Below are 14,895 nucleotides of genomic sequence, written 5' to 3'. Positions count from 1 at the left end.
GTTACCAATTACTTTAGTAGGCATTACTGTAAAGAAAAAGGGCCCAGTAGCATTGTTTGCAGAGATAAACAACAGTAGTTATATTGGTAAGCTCATTTCATAAAGCAGAGTGTTATTAAATCAAATATATTGAGAACTCACGTTCCCTCACCAGGTTTGGAGAAAATGCAAGATGAGAATTTTTACTGTGGCTCAGATGGATGACAACAGCATCCAGATGAAGAAGGACTTGGCTACTTTCCTCTATCAACTCCGAATAGAGGCAGAGGTAGAAGTGGTAGAAATGGTAAGGGACTTGAGCCTGTTTTTCACTTCATGATGGAAATGATGGTGTCTGATTATGACTTGAGAGCAATATTTTTTTCTTATTTCTGCAGCATAATAGTGATATTTCAGCATATACTTATGAGAGAACTCTTATGATGGAGCAGAGGTCTCAGATGCTGAGGCAAATGAGGCTGACAAAAACAGAGCGGGAAAGAGAGGTATGTCATTTGTGGTTGATTACTGTGGACTGCTGAGGTGCATGACGCAGTGCCTTCCGGGTGCTGTTTTATAATAGCTGCTTCTAAATTAAACTCCTGTATTCTAAAGTTAAAAGGAAATATCTTTGGTGTAGCGTTTTGTTTCCCAGAATTGCTTGTTGTCACTGAATAGCCTTGCTGCACATGCAAACCCATGTTAGAAATCATCTGTTTTAGGAAAAAACAATGCCAGCATATAAGCTGCAGAAACAATTTATGTTGTTCCTGTTTGCAATGCAGATGATGCTCAGTGACGTGAGGATGTAAGTCTGAACCCAGTTTTGACTTTTATTTTGCTTTGTGTGGAATGTCTGAGGCTTGTCTCAGTTTATAGAATAATCCGTTTTCCTTCTGGAAGCTTCACTGTAGGTTGGATTGTTAGCCTTCGAAGTATTCAGTCTTAGTTTTGTGCATGCATTTGTCCAATTTTTTGTCATCAATTTTGTGTCAAACACTGGTTGTTTCAGATCATGTCATGATGTGAGATGGAGAGCTTTTATTTTCTTTTCTGTTGTATAGATACAGGTATCTGTTAGACTGAATTCTGCACGGCTCACAATCATCCAAGTCAGGTTATTATGTAGGATTTTTAGTTAGGGCAGGCATTTAGTACTGAGCTGTACTAGGCACTAAATTGACTGCATGTAATAAAAGATGCAATAGAACAAAAAGTCTTTCATTGCTTAGAAAGAACTGTAAATGGTAAAACAAACTCTGAGTTCACCTTGTTGTTCACGTGCCCTCTAGGCTCAGCTAGTAAAGGACAGACATTCAATAGCACGTCTGGAAAGCTTGTACTCAGATGAAGAAGATGAGGGGGACACTGTGCCTGAGAACATTCAGATGACCTGGACAAAAGAGAAATGTGATGCCGAGAAGCGGAACCGAGGCAGCGCTGTGGGGAGCTTTAGAGATCTCATCAGCATTAAACCGTGAGTCTTGTCAGAGTCAATGGTTTGCACCTCCCGAAAGTCTAGTTGTGCTATGAGTTTATCATGTTTCCCTTCTAATCCTTGGTTTAGGCTTGCACAGGAAACATTGAACCTGACTACAGAAAAGACAGCAGTTAGCATCCGGAGAAATTTCTAACATATTAAATCTGGCACACATGCCTCAGTATTTTACTTGATACAGTCAATTCTGAACCAGAGATATTAAAGCCTATTCTTTCCTCCTGCCTCCCAAATACATTAACAAAACACACTCTCCAAGAAACAGACTGATAATTTCACGGATCTAATGGCAGTTAATAAAAGGCTGATAACTTCACTGACCTAATCTCAAATATGGATGTTTAATACAGCAAGGAAGAGGCTGTGAGGATGATGAGTGACTGAATAGAATATGTTTGTGATTAAAACCCTTTAAGATGAATTTATTGTTGAAGGAGTATGGACATACAACAACCATTTTAGTGTTACTAGGTGTGCACCACCTGAATAGCTAGAAGTAAAGCTCATGGTGGCTTAGTATAAAAATATGCTAACATCCTGTGATCTCTTGATGTATTGCATCTTGCATGAAGAGTTCATCCCACCAGCTTTGCATACTTGACAAAATTACAAATTTTTCTTGGCAGTAAAGCAGTGAGGAATCAAATCTGCTCAAAGGTGAAATCATATATAGTTCGTGTACTGTAGAAATTCTGCTGAATTTGGTGTTAACTGCCTGTACTTTTTCCTCTTCCATGCTTTCAGAGAGTGGGAAAACTTGTAAGTTTGTTATTTAACGTAGAAGTGCCTTAAGGTGATTGAGGGAACGCTTTGTTATCTCAACTAAGAGCAGGAAAAATCTATGTAATTGTGGAAGGAAAGAACAGAAAGTGAGTTAGAATTAAGCAGTCTTAGCAATGGTTTTAAAGGGAGCAGGGTTAGCCATGTAAGCTAAGTATCATCATAAATAACGCGTAACAAATTGAAAGTTATGCTGACAAATCATGGAGAAAAACCAAACAATTACAGGTCTGAACTTTTTTTCTTAAGCAAAGTGTCTCACAAACTGTGGATCCTTCCTCCACAGTGCTATGTTGTTATTTCTGGCAGTCTCTGGACCCTTTAAAAAACAAACAAACAGAACAATAACAAAAAACCCTTTCTCATAGTCTACACCTTCACATCACTGGAAAGATGCAAGTTTTGAATGTCACTTCATAGAATACCAAACCTTTAATTTTCCATTACTTTTCTAAAACTATATATATCAACTATATATAGTTAATAGAAGTGCATTGTTTCTGGTGCTGGTTTCTTCCACACTTCCTGTAAACATAATCTGGTGCCTCTCTGTGTTGTCTGTGGCTTCCTGAAGCTGACATGGTGAAGACAGAGGGGATGTCCTTGCTCTATGTTAAATAGGAACTTGAAATAACAGCAGTAATTTGAAGTGGATAGACTGCTGTTAGTATAACAAATATTAATCATACTATTGCATCTTCTATTTTCTGTATATATAAAATACTTCTTGCAAAACTAAATATTTGGAAGAGCAGCAAGGTTACTAAAGGCTTTTTAACTCATAATGTGTAAAACTGAATCAGGAAAACTGCGTGTTCATATTCAGTCTGTCTACTAATAGCTTGTTTTAATGCATTAAAATGAAGAAACAAAACAAGTGGGAAATCCTAGAATCCTCACAACTGGAAATATATTTGCCTTTTTGTCAGTCTGTTTCTGTTTTGCTTTCCCTTTTTCAGTACCAAAATAATAATTGATTTCCTGTAGGAAGGAAACAGTTCCTGACTCAGAATTCCTAACGGATACTTTCCAGTTCTATTCCTGCATGAATTGATGTTATTTTGTGGTGATATATTCTGATAAACTGATAATGTGCCTGTGTACAGAATTGTGTGCCAGGATTCTGAAAGAGCAGGCTTGTAAGGTCATTCTGCACCTATTTTCTTGTCTCCCACAATTTCTGAATCAAGTGGCTGATCAGATTTGAAAGCATGATTGTGATTTTAAAGATCAGATCATAGGGCTTTTTTTTGCAAATAACCAGGCAGAGAGGTTGATTAGTGTCAAACTGAAGTAAAGGTTAAAATCTTTATTAAACATCAGTAAAGTCCCATAAGCAGGCGTGCATCCAGCCATTCGTAGTGTAGGAAGTTGTAGCAAACCAGGCTTTTTCTGGAGATGTCAAATGCTGTTCCACACAAAAGGACAAGTCCACTCACAGAGAGCATGGATGGAACACAGTGCTGCCCTCCTGTGCCTTCATTCTGATGAGTCTGAGAAAACTGGTGTTCTGGTACTGAGCCATGGGAGGTCTGTGCTGCCACAGGAGGGGATCTAGAGGAGGCTGCCAAAAGTGTGAAGACTTTGCATTCAGAAGCACCCATGGTCAAAGAGCACGTCCCCTCGGGCGGATGTGTTTTCAGCTTCTTGTGAGAGCTCTAGATCTTTATAAAACGTGCTTCCCAAAGAGCAGCATAACTTCAACACTTGGAGACCTAACTCCAGGGATCTTAAGATGGATGGGCTGGCAGTATCTGAAGGCCTTTGTGAGATCTTTTTAGTATCTGTGTCATTATTTGAAGAAATGTACTGTTGGTTGAGTTGACACTGAACGGGGTATTTAGGAGACCTTAAGGTATGCTTTTAGGGACTTCTTGGACATTCTGTTTTTCATGCATGTTTCTAACAGGAAGTCCAAATGTGCTTTTCTGCAGGAACCAATCTAATGTCCGAAGGATGCACACAGCAGTGAAGCTGAATGAAGTTATTGTTAATAGATCCCATGATGCCAGACTCGTTCTCCTGAATATGCCTGGTCCTCCGAAGAACACTGATGGTGATGAGAACTGTATCCTTTCAGTCAAGCCCTGATCCACATGCAAATGTTTTATTTAATGTGTGTTCTTGAAGTTGTTTTGACACAAATGTCAGACTGTAATAAATGACAGTTTCCACTGAGTGGAGAGTACTTGCTTGGGGCTGCAACGTAGTAGTTGCTTAAAATAGAATTTGCTCTGAAAGACTTGTAGATTTGAAATCAGTGTTGTCTTGATTCTTGTTTAACGTAATTTACCAAGTCCTTGCAAGTCTTGCTTGTGCAACAACATGCAATTCATTGTGATTGTTTTATCACTAGAGGAAAGGGTCAACAGTTTGACAACACTTAACATGTTCTAGGGAAGGAGCAAAAGCTAATTCTGAAAGGCATATGGACAGTGTCATTTAGATGCTGGGGCCTGCATCAGGGAATGAAGTCTACAGTGCTGACTTTGGAGATTAATTCTCAGTAGTGGATGTAGCAGATGTTTAAGGAGGCATTCACAGTAGTCAGTGCTCTGAATTCAGGACAGTGTCTGAACTTGAGTGAGCAGGAAGTGCTGATAGAGCGGGCATATCTCAGGTATATTCTCTCACAACAGAATTTGGAAGTTTAGCTGTGAATGCAATGCTCTGGTACAATTAAAATTCAAACCTACAGTATTTAGATACCTAGAAGAATACTTGCACTGTGCCTCTAAGCAAGGCCAGAGCTGGGGATTGCAATCTGCAAAGCCTCCTGGCATTCTAGTTTTCTGCCCATTGCTTCTCTTCAGCCTTGGTTTGTACTTTCATGTTAGCAAGCCTTTCTTTGAACTGTGCCAAAAATATGTGTATCATATGTGTACTGAGTTGCAAATCACAGACCAAATGATTGTAGTTTTCTCCTAACTCTGGAGGGAAACAGTGGTAACAGTTGGCACAGAACAGCTTGCTGGCTGAAGAAGAGAGAAAAACACTCCACAGCATAAGGGTGTTTCAAGCACAGCTGCTACAGCTGCAGGAGAGATTTTGAACTTGAAGCTCTGGATAACTTTGGGTGATGTTACTTATTCCTCCAGCCATCCCTAGAGAGGCTGAGCCCTTGTGACCAAACAGCATACAGTGTTCACAAACAAGTGAGAGGAAATGTCTGTGTGTCCTGGTGCTCGGATCATTTTGCTGGGGAAGTAAAAGAGTCTTGCTTTCAAAAATCTCCTAAAGTTTATATTATAAGAGTTCCCTAACTCTGTCCTATTGCCACCTTATCTATATTCAGAAGGATGAATACAGGTGTATCAAATTGAGTCCTGGGTTGAAATAAGTATAAACTTAAAAGGACTGCTCAGAGTTCTGGTTTTTCGTTGCCTATAACATTCTGAATCCAATGTTTTACTACAGTTCTGGAAGGGGGAGGCACTGTGCATTCTGATTTTAACACTTCTTTGTCCTTGACTTTCCTGAAACAGACATGGAGTTTCTTGAAGTCTTGACGGAGGGTCTGGAGAGAGTATTACTTGTCAGAGGAGGTGGACGAGAAGTCATCACAATTTACTCCTGATTTAGTGCAAATTTCTAATGCTGGCCTACATTTACCTTATTGGTGATAACGGACATTCCAGTTTTAATTGGAGAAGAAGAAAAGGTTTTTCTGCCTAACTTTCTTCTCATCCAGTTCTGTTCATTGTCTTTCCGTTTGCAATTTACATATCTTTTGGGGTTAAAGTGTTGTTATACCATCCAATTAGCAACATAATTTAATTGTGAAGCTGCCACATTATTCAGTTTCTGCTTTGATACTCCAGCATTTGTGCATGTAGTTTTACCATTAAACCTATTTTTGGACACCACTGCCATGTGCAGTATTTTTAGTAACTGTATGTAAAGTTAGGACGTGAAAGCCAGTTACTGTAAAAAGATTTTAAAAGCTTTTTATATTAGGTTTGGGGAATAGAATAACATTATATAGCAGCTAGTTTCTGCTGAAGTTCAGCTATAAAGCATTTTCTAAGAGCACACTAAATTGTAAGAGAACTGAAAAAGCTTTTTTTTTTTTTCTTCTGGGTTTATTTCCAGAACTAAACTCTCAGTATTGGATAAGAATTTATACTTTTAATACATTTATTGATAGAGATTTAAATAAATTATGTTGATATAGTTGGAATTATGTATGTAGCTTGCTACAAATTGTGTTGCTTCTGAGACTTGAGGTTCTGTGAGGCCAGATCCCTATTTATTTTTGTATTTATTTGTCAGAAATAATGGATACACAAGGCTGCTTAGGAATACAGAGATCTCGTAATAAATTTTGAATCATCAGTTGATTGAAGGACCAGTCCTGTGCAGTTCCTCCATGCTTTAAATTTCTTGCAGACCATCCATCAAAGTACATTGAACGTGTTGGAGTCCCGTGTGCAGAGCCAAGTGCTGTGCTACACGCACAGTGATGGGATTGCATTTGCACAAGTATGAGGGACCTGCTGCTTCATTGTCTGCTTTGTTCTTAGAGGAAAAGGAAGAAAAGATGACCTTTATTAACCAATAAGTCTCTGGAGATTTTGTCAAGCCCATTGAGTTGTACTTTATGTACAGAACATTCGTATTTTTTCAATAAAATGTTGCATATACTTTGAACCTATTCTCTGTTCTGTGTGCTATAGTGAATTGCTTGGGAATACTGTATCTGTCTTCACCTTACAGAATTTCTGTGATCTGATTTCAGTGCTTCTGTTGAGTCAGATCCAGACTGTGCAGAGGAATGTGGTGCAGAGGGGTTGGTGTTTGCCCAGATGGCACAAGTGCTGCTCTGTGGAGGTGCCAACTTAGTCTTGAAAGCCTGGTGTTGTGCTGAAGTGAGTAAAGGCTCGTGGGTCTGGAGCTACTGCCTTATTAAATAGCTGAGATCTACTCGATGCCTATAGACCATGAAACACAAATGAGATATTGTGCCCTCAGGAGTTCTAGCTGTGTGGGAAAGCAGTGATCCTTTACATTGGATGATTGTGAGCTGACCACTATGGGATGGATTAGTAGTATGGGGAGAAAGATCAGGGTTGACACACTGCTCTGATCTGTGTGATCTTGCTGATTGATAGGCTTAGTTCTGTCATCTCAGCTGTAATAGTGTTCCTGGTTGTTTCACTTTGTGTAATAGCATTTCTAAGGCAGAAATCTAGAACTAGGCAGATTTTTATCTTAAATAAGAACAATATAATAAAGTTTTCTTTATGTAAGAGACTATAAAAGTTCAGGTTCTCTCTGGGAAATAGGACATACTAGATGGGAGAGGGATGGTGTTGGTATGTAGCAGATTCCAGCAGCAATACAGCCAGAAAACATCTTTAGGGTGAGCTCTACTGAATTAAGATTCTTCAAGAACAGTCTTTGGTCAAGTTTTGAAAACAAAAACTGATTTCACTCACATTCTTCAGGCAATTGAAAGAATAAGGAAAAAAGGAAAGAATAAAGCTTTCTTATTTGTAAATAAAAAGTTTTGTAAAGAGATCATTTTTACATTTTTGGATGAGTAATAGTAAGCAAATTAACAGTAAGTTTTAACACTTGCAAGTATTCTACAGAAATGGTAATGTTTACAAAATCATTTTATTCCTCTGACTTTTGTGGGTCCAGCTATGAGGTATCTATTTTCTTTCACCAAATCTAAACTTACAATAAAAACATGCTGAGACATGCATATACTTTGTCCTCGTGAAGTTTTATGCATTTGGATGGCATAACTCCATCTCATAGATGGATTTCAGTGCCATCTACTGCCTGACCTACGTAGCCTGTTGTGTTTTTGGTGTGTTTTTAGTATCAGTAATCAAGTGAACATCCTTACTGATGCAGTAGATGGGGTTCTCTAGGGTTATTCTATGCCATGTGGATAAAAACTAATTCAGTACTTCATGAACGCTTATGATTTAGTAGGTTCTAATTAGGTAAGATATCCTTCTGTATAGTGGACTTCCTTTGGAAAGGGTGTGTTGGTGTAACCTGGAAATAGCTTGCAAAAGGTCAAGGAAGCAAACCAGCAATGAGCTACTCTGAGGGTAACAGAATGATCATCTTCCATTCCTGTCCCAGCAATAGAACCCTTTTCTGTTAAGGAGGTGAGAACATTGCGATCAAAGTACAACCAGACTAAGTTGGTACTATCTGTACAGAGCCCTATGTAGTTAACTATGACTAAAACCTCTATGGCAAGATTTCTAATAATTAGACATGTTTTTTAAAAAAAGAATCCTACTTTAGAACAAAGTGGACACTTCTTGTTTGCTGCCTGCTTTAGCCTTCACCTTCAGAAAACTAGTAATCAAAAAAAAGCAGGCTATCAAAAAGCTGCTTTCCTCTCTGTGAGGAACTGTGCATTGCTTTCCTGGTGCAGCTCAGCCTTCAAAGCACAAACATTGTTTTCAGAAAAATAAAATGTTGCTTTAGACAGTAAAATCCACGAGAGGGCACTAGGCTGCCTGGTTTGGTGGTACTCTGGGCTTGAAGGAATACCACCACAGTTACCTAAATTATTTGTAAATTAATGTTGAGTGGTAATTTTTCATTTTATTAATCTAAACTGTATTTCTCTGAATTCTCCACGCGCTGATAGGAAGCGAAACACGATAAATTTAAAAATTTCCATTTAAACAATTCATTTTCCTCCCTGTCCCCATTCCTCATTTTCTCATCTGCGTCATCCATAATAATGTTTGCTTCTTCAGTAATTCCTTTGGGAAGGAAGAAACTGCCTCATGCTGTGCTCTAGAGGTCAAAAGTTCTCATTCCATTCGGGAGTAATTATCCCCCTACGTACGTAGCTGCTGGCCCAGGTTTGCAGGCAGATCCTGCCAATACCAAGTGCTGTTTTCCCCCAGGAAGAGGTACCACATCATTGTGAATTTGCCACACCAGACAGCATCAGTCAGAACTACAGTGCAGGGTAGTAGACGATGGCTTTCTGCAGAGATTTTTGCTTAATGGTCACATGCCACACCCCAAGCTCTGGCAGCTCTGAATAGACTGCCCCTGCCTATGGGAAATTGAGTACAGTTTTCAAGTTCTGACCAAAATTCACTCACTGCCCTGAGCGTTATGAAGGCAGACCTCTCACTGTTAGGAAAAACGCCATGGCACGCCTCTTCAGCCAGCCACAGGAGAACCTGCCACCCAGGCAGATGTTTCCTTCTGGCAGTCTCGATGCTTGTTTTTCTGTCAGCTCCTGCAGCTTGTCCTAGTGCTTCAAGAACTGTTAGAGCCAGTGCCTGTACTGTGCGTGATGAGTAGGAGGGGCGAACAAACTGGATAATTTCAGAAGTAAAAGGATACTTGGCTAATGCTGAGTGGCAATAGGAGATGTGCCTAATTTGTCCCTGCGTAGCGTGTGCAAGACTGAAGCACTCCAGCTTTTAATGATTTCTATAATTTTCTGGCAATATAAATAATGTAAATAGCATTGCTGAAATAGAAATGTGGCAGGATGCTTATGTTGCCCACAGAAATGACACTGCTAACAGGTTAATTGCAAAGTCAGGCAGAGATTCTGACCTTTATGAAGTCTGTGCTGTGCAAGTAGGCCAGTGAGTGTCCATGATGTTAAAGAAAAAATAAAAAGTAATAAGGAGAGTGTGGGACTATGCTGCATGCATGTATATTGTGGGATCCACTGCTAAAGAAGTAAAAAGTGCACTATTTTACAAATAAAATTGGTTTTGTTTTTAATAGACAGTTCACCATATGTTTTGCCTGCCAGCTCCAACTTGGAAGATGTCTTCTTGATGTAACTTCTTCCATTTTTCAAAGAAATGCCACTGTCAGGAAGGTACAGCGTAGTCCTTTATTCCTGATGCAAGCTCCAAGGCTTACATACAGTAAGCTATTGGTAGCGTTTGAAGGTCAGCTGTAGGCAGTGTGCCACTACACAGTTGGAGGGCTTATGACAAGCAGCTTCTTTATGTTTTGTATTTTTGCACTTCTATAGGAGGAGAAGGCAGTGAATCTTAGTGAAGTTAAGTTCTGCCTTTCTGACAGACCATTCACATTTCAAAAAGCAGTATTTTTGAAAAGCTCCTATCTTCAGCAGACTGAAACATATTTGAGATGTGCTTCTGTCAGTAAATCCTAATTTTCATTTAAATTAACACAAGTGTATCTGTTATACAGACTGTGACTTAACGTCCAGCAGTTGTGTATAATGTTGTCACTGCTAAGATGTGTGGATGGTCACTGGTAGTGTAGTCCCTTCCCTTGTGCATCAGCAGCAGGCAAAATCAGCAGCCAGCTGGCCATGGGAATACAAAATAGTTTACAGAAGACAGAATTAAAGGAAGAACCCAATGTTAAAAAACTTATGAAACAGATCTTAATTGCTGCTCCTCAATTTCTCCGAAACTGTGGGAGTTCATTTTTAGTTGGGCCTTTCAAATGTTAGGAAGCTATTACTCTTTCTGCAGGACACTCAATCTCCAAGCAACAGTAATGATTCTAAGAATTTCAGTTTAAAATTAAGATGCGTAAATTCTAAATTTAAAACTTAATATAGGCAGCAAGTCACATAAATTTACTACATTGCAAAAGCTGCCTGCTCTGTATAGCAAAGCACACTGCATCATAGAATCATGGAATGATTTGGGTTGGAACAAACCTTGAAGATCATCTAGTTCCATCTCTGCTATGGGCAGGGACACTTCCCTCTAACCCAGGTTGCTCACAGCCCCATCCAGCCTGGCCTTAAATGCTTCCAAGGAGGGGCATCCACAGCCTCAGTGTGCAACCTGTTCCAGTGTTCCCTTAACACCCTCAAAGTAAAGAATTTCTTTCTGATATCTTCTTGGATTTTCTTGTTATATGTCCAAAATAATTTCCCAAGTGTAACAAGTTTCATTCTGCTCTAAAATTTACATCTTTGACTAAATATCTTGATTTGCTTCCCATTAGATTAGGAAAAAAAAAAAAAAAAAGTAAATAAGGAATTAATGGCTGAGGCTTCTCAAAAAAGAAAGACGTTCACCACAGAAACATTAAAGATCTGAATGAAATATGTAAATAGTCTCCATCAAAATAAGCTGGCCACAATTAGGATTGAATGTATTTTTAGTTGGCTCCTTTCATGTCCTTCACCAGAGTTGATACAAGCTGTTCCCACAATATGACTCTTTGTGGCTTATCTGCTCTTTTCTCTTTCAAGAGCAAGTACAATTAGCTTCCTCAGAGGCCAGCTGTGCGAGGGTGAAGCATGGCCATGTTTGTTTGTGGGCTTTAGCTAGCATAACTCTTTCCTTGTCAGATTGGCTTAAGCACTGTTTTTCATAAAAGTGTGCTTGTCTGGATTCTGTTCATTACCATCTTCAACAACTTCCTTGCATCTATGGTGGTATTTCTTGCCTTAGAACAGCTTATTGAAGTGCTCAGCCAGGCCAGTCAATTAAAATGAGCATACTAAAAACAAGAAGCAGATGAATATTTTCTCGTGCTTCCACCCTGCCTTCTAGATAGCATCTAACTCTCATACCATTTTTCACACATTTAAACTAAAATTGACAAGAATTCTGCAACGAACAAAGCTTAGCAGTAATATTGTTCCCAGAGCTGAAGTTTATACAGTGATTTTATACAATGTGGTTTTTACAATGTTTTATTTCTTAGCTTTAAAAGTATCTTTTACTCTTTCTTTTGGGACTGAACACTTACTTAATCTACTTTTTTTTCTGTCTGCCAGTGGTATGTGAGTAGTGAACGAAAACTGGCATAGAATGCACATAACTGAGGGAAACAGTCTCTGTAAAATCAGGCCATGCATCTTAAGAATACATACTAAGAGTACAAAACATAATCTTGGAAGTTGGTAAGGCTGCATCCTAGAATGGCAAACTGATTCTGATGTTAAAGTACTACAGCCTCTTCTGCTTCTCATTAGTAGTAGTAATTAGGGTAGTATTGTTTCTATTTTCCTCAACAGGCTGTACATGGGAACAGCAGCAACCCAGAATTATGTCTTTGGAGAAAGTAGGTTATTCTTGCTATAACAGTAAGAGATTTTCTTTCACTTTTAAGGCTTCTTGATCCCATGGCTGTAAACTTACATGCAAAATCAGGGAGATTAATTCAGAGTCCAACCTTTGCTCCAAAGCACACACCAATTTTAAATTTAGATTAAAAAATAAAATGCTGGTGCTACTGAAAAACTGTGGAAGGCAAATCTAATTACTTAAAAGGTGTCTTAAGCTGTAAGGTCTGTGCTTGTTGGGAAGGAGGTGGAAGAAGGAGAGCTGTGTGAAAGGAGAACATCAAGTCATAAATCCTGATGAACGTAACCTTCTAGGCCATGTACTTATATTTCAGCATGTTCTCCCTCACTGCCCTCCAGCTCTAAGCTTTTCTCTGAAAACAGAAGTTGTTCTCCCGATGCCCTTATTTTGCATGAGTTCAGAACAGAAATGGCAGCAGAAGTGGCAGAGATGCCCTCAAGTACTATTTTGTACCTCCGTTGGAGAAAATTCACAGTGAGATTGGGGATAGAAGTAGTCACAGAAATATCTGTGTGGGTTTGCTTCTGCCAGTGAAGTCTGCAGACAGAACAAATCCTGTCAGAATTCCCAGCATTTGTTTCACTGGACGTTTGTGGTTATGCCAAGAATTTATTCCAGCAGAAGTGTGGAGTGGGGTGTTGTCCTTTTTCCCACTGCAGAAAGAATAAACTTATGTCTGACTTTATAGCTGATTCAGCATCAAGTGCCAACACTTTATCAGGTTACATTGATGGTCTGACCTGTTTGAAGAGAGGAGGCTCAGCATGGAGGCTGTGAAGAAAAAGTCCCTCCTGTAATCTCTTCAAAGTCTAATCCAATTAGGAGACTGACCCTTCTCACACCAGGTTTAAGTATCAAAATCTCATTAAAATCTCACTACTAACCATATTTCCACAGTCAGATCCTGGGTTCCACAATGTGCCCGTCGGCGTTTTTAGGGAAACTCAATAACATCTTTAAATGGAGCAGAAAGTGGCAGATTTTCTAAGAAGCAGCGAAGGCAACTTGGAGAACAACTGTTCAAAAAGTGAATATTCCCACTGATAAAAGTTGAGAGGAAGAAGTCTATGTATTTTAGAAAAGCTGCTCTTCACTTGATTTTGACATTTCTTTTACTTTAAGGTATGCCTCACAGGTACCAAAGCTGTCCATGAGATGGATCTCACCATTGTGCCTAAGGAATTAGCCAGCTTTGATCTTGGTTGCTCTGTATACTGGCGTCATGGAGAAAGCTTGTGGCAAAGACTCATACAGAGACTCCAGACTCGCTGCACTGTTACCAAGCCGTGACATGTGTGAATTTCTGCGAGGTGCTGGAGCTCACAGGAGCCTTGGGAACGAACGCATTTTTGTTTGCAGCTGCAATGATGCAACTTAGCGGCGGCGCTCGCGGGCCGGCGCTGCAGTTCCCGCCCCTCGCCACGTGGCGGCGCTGAGGCCTGAAAACCCGCTGCTGGCTCGCGCTTGGCCGTGCTGCTGCTTTCCCGCCTTTTTATCGGGGAGCAGAAGGGCAGCGCTGAGGAAGGCATCCCCACACGATGCTGTGAGCTATCGGCAGCGAGAGCAGTTACAACGCTCACAAAATACATGTTTATGATATATTTAGTATAAGGACCGTAATCTGAGCTGGCTGGGAGACAAAATCTGTACCTTTGAGCTGATAGTAACTCTGATTCTGGAAGAAAACATTACTGACAGCCTGTATGGTCAACAAAGCTAAGTGAGGATGAAGCTGCTGATGTGAGGGAGAAAAAGGTATTCAATCAAAGCACAAAAGATTAAAAAAAAAGGGAGTAGGCAAACTCAACCCTTCCTTCTCCCAGGATGTCCCATCTTTCAGCCCAGCTGCTGAGGTACGGAGGCTGCACCAGGTGGGAATGATTTCAGTTACACTGCATGCCTACACTGATTAGAATTCAGTAACGGTTGTGCAAGGTGGGCAGGGAGGAGTTTGGTTGTTGGTTTTTTTTTTTCCAATTAGGGGAAAGAAGATTTCATGTTAACTGCAAGTTTGCAGTGAACTTTGGATTTACAAACTACTGTCTTGCATTTATTGAGCGTGCTCCTGGCCGCCCTGAGAAATGGAGATTGAAGTCAGGTGTTCCTGAATTAGCCAGGCTTTTGACGGAGCAGGAGGCAGCACTAAACAAACTTTACTTTTATCTGAGCACTCACTGAGTTGCCTCCTGATAGGTGTGTGTTAAGGAGTGACTGTTCAAAGTTTCCCAATTCTTCCCAACTCTTGGTTTGGATGAAATTCTGGGGTCTTCAGAGATTCTGGACAGTCAGATTTTGCAGCTGCTGCCAGCAATGAAACCATGCAGTAACGTGGCTACCTAAACAAAACAGACCGTGACAGACCTGTGAGATGGAAGGCACCACAGACGTCATTCTGGAGACTTAGTGCTGCAGGTGATGAAGCATCTTTAATGATGTCCACGGGTGGATCAATTAGATTCAATTCAATTCTCATGGAGGATCTTGCCTCTGCTGTTTCATAACCTGTCATTTTATGTGTAGCAAAGTTTGTCTCCAGCTGTGAATGATAGTTACAGCTCATTTGGCAGTCTCATTGTGATATTGTAAGATTTTTTCAGCTTA

General features: G+C 39.9%; 1 protein-coding gene across 3 annotated transcripts in view; it reads left to right on the top strand.

Moving 5' to 3' along the window:
- Window positions 1-6,907, top strand: part of SLC12A4 (solute carrier family 12 member 4) — a 45,927-nt gene extending 39,020 nt beyond the window's left edge. For all 3 annotated transcript variants that reach the window (XM_052685185.1, XM_052685187.1, XM_052685186.1), the window contains exons 20-24: window positions 155-286; window positions 378-485; window positions 1,272-1,456; window positions 4,192-4,325; window positions 5,743-6,907. In XM_052685185.1, the coding sequence (XP_052541145.1) occupies window positions 155-286; window positions 378-485; window positions 1,272-1,456; window positions 4,192-4,325; window positions 5,743-5,834 (651 nt within the window). In that variant the 3' untranslated portion in view covers window positions 5,835-6,907. The remainder of the gene's footprint in view (window positions 1-154; window positions 287-377; window positions 486-1,271; window positions 1,457-4,191; window positions 4,326-5,742) is intronic.
- Window positions 6,908-14,895: the final 7,988 nt, after the last annotated feature.

Source organism: Tympanuchus pallidicinctus, unplaced genomic scaffold (assembly GCF_026119805.1).
Source record: "Tympanuchus pallidicinctus isolate F22 unplaced genomic scaffold, pur_lepc_1.0 scaffold22, whole genome shotgun sequence".
NCBI lineage: Eukaryota > Metazoa > Chordata > Aves > Galliformes > Phasianidae > Tympanuchus > Tympanuchus pallidicinctus.
Note: the sequence above shows the minus strand (reverse complement) of the source record. Positions and strands in the feature narration are given on the sequence as shown.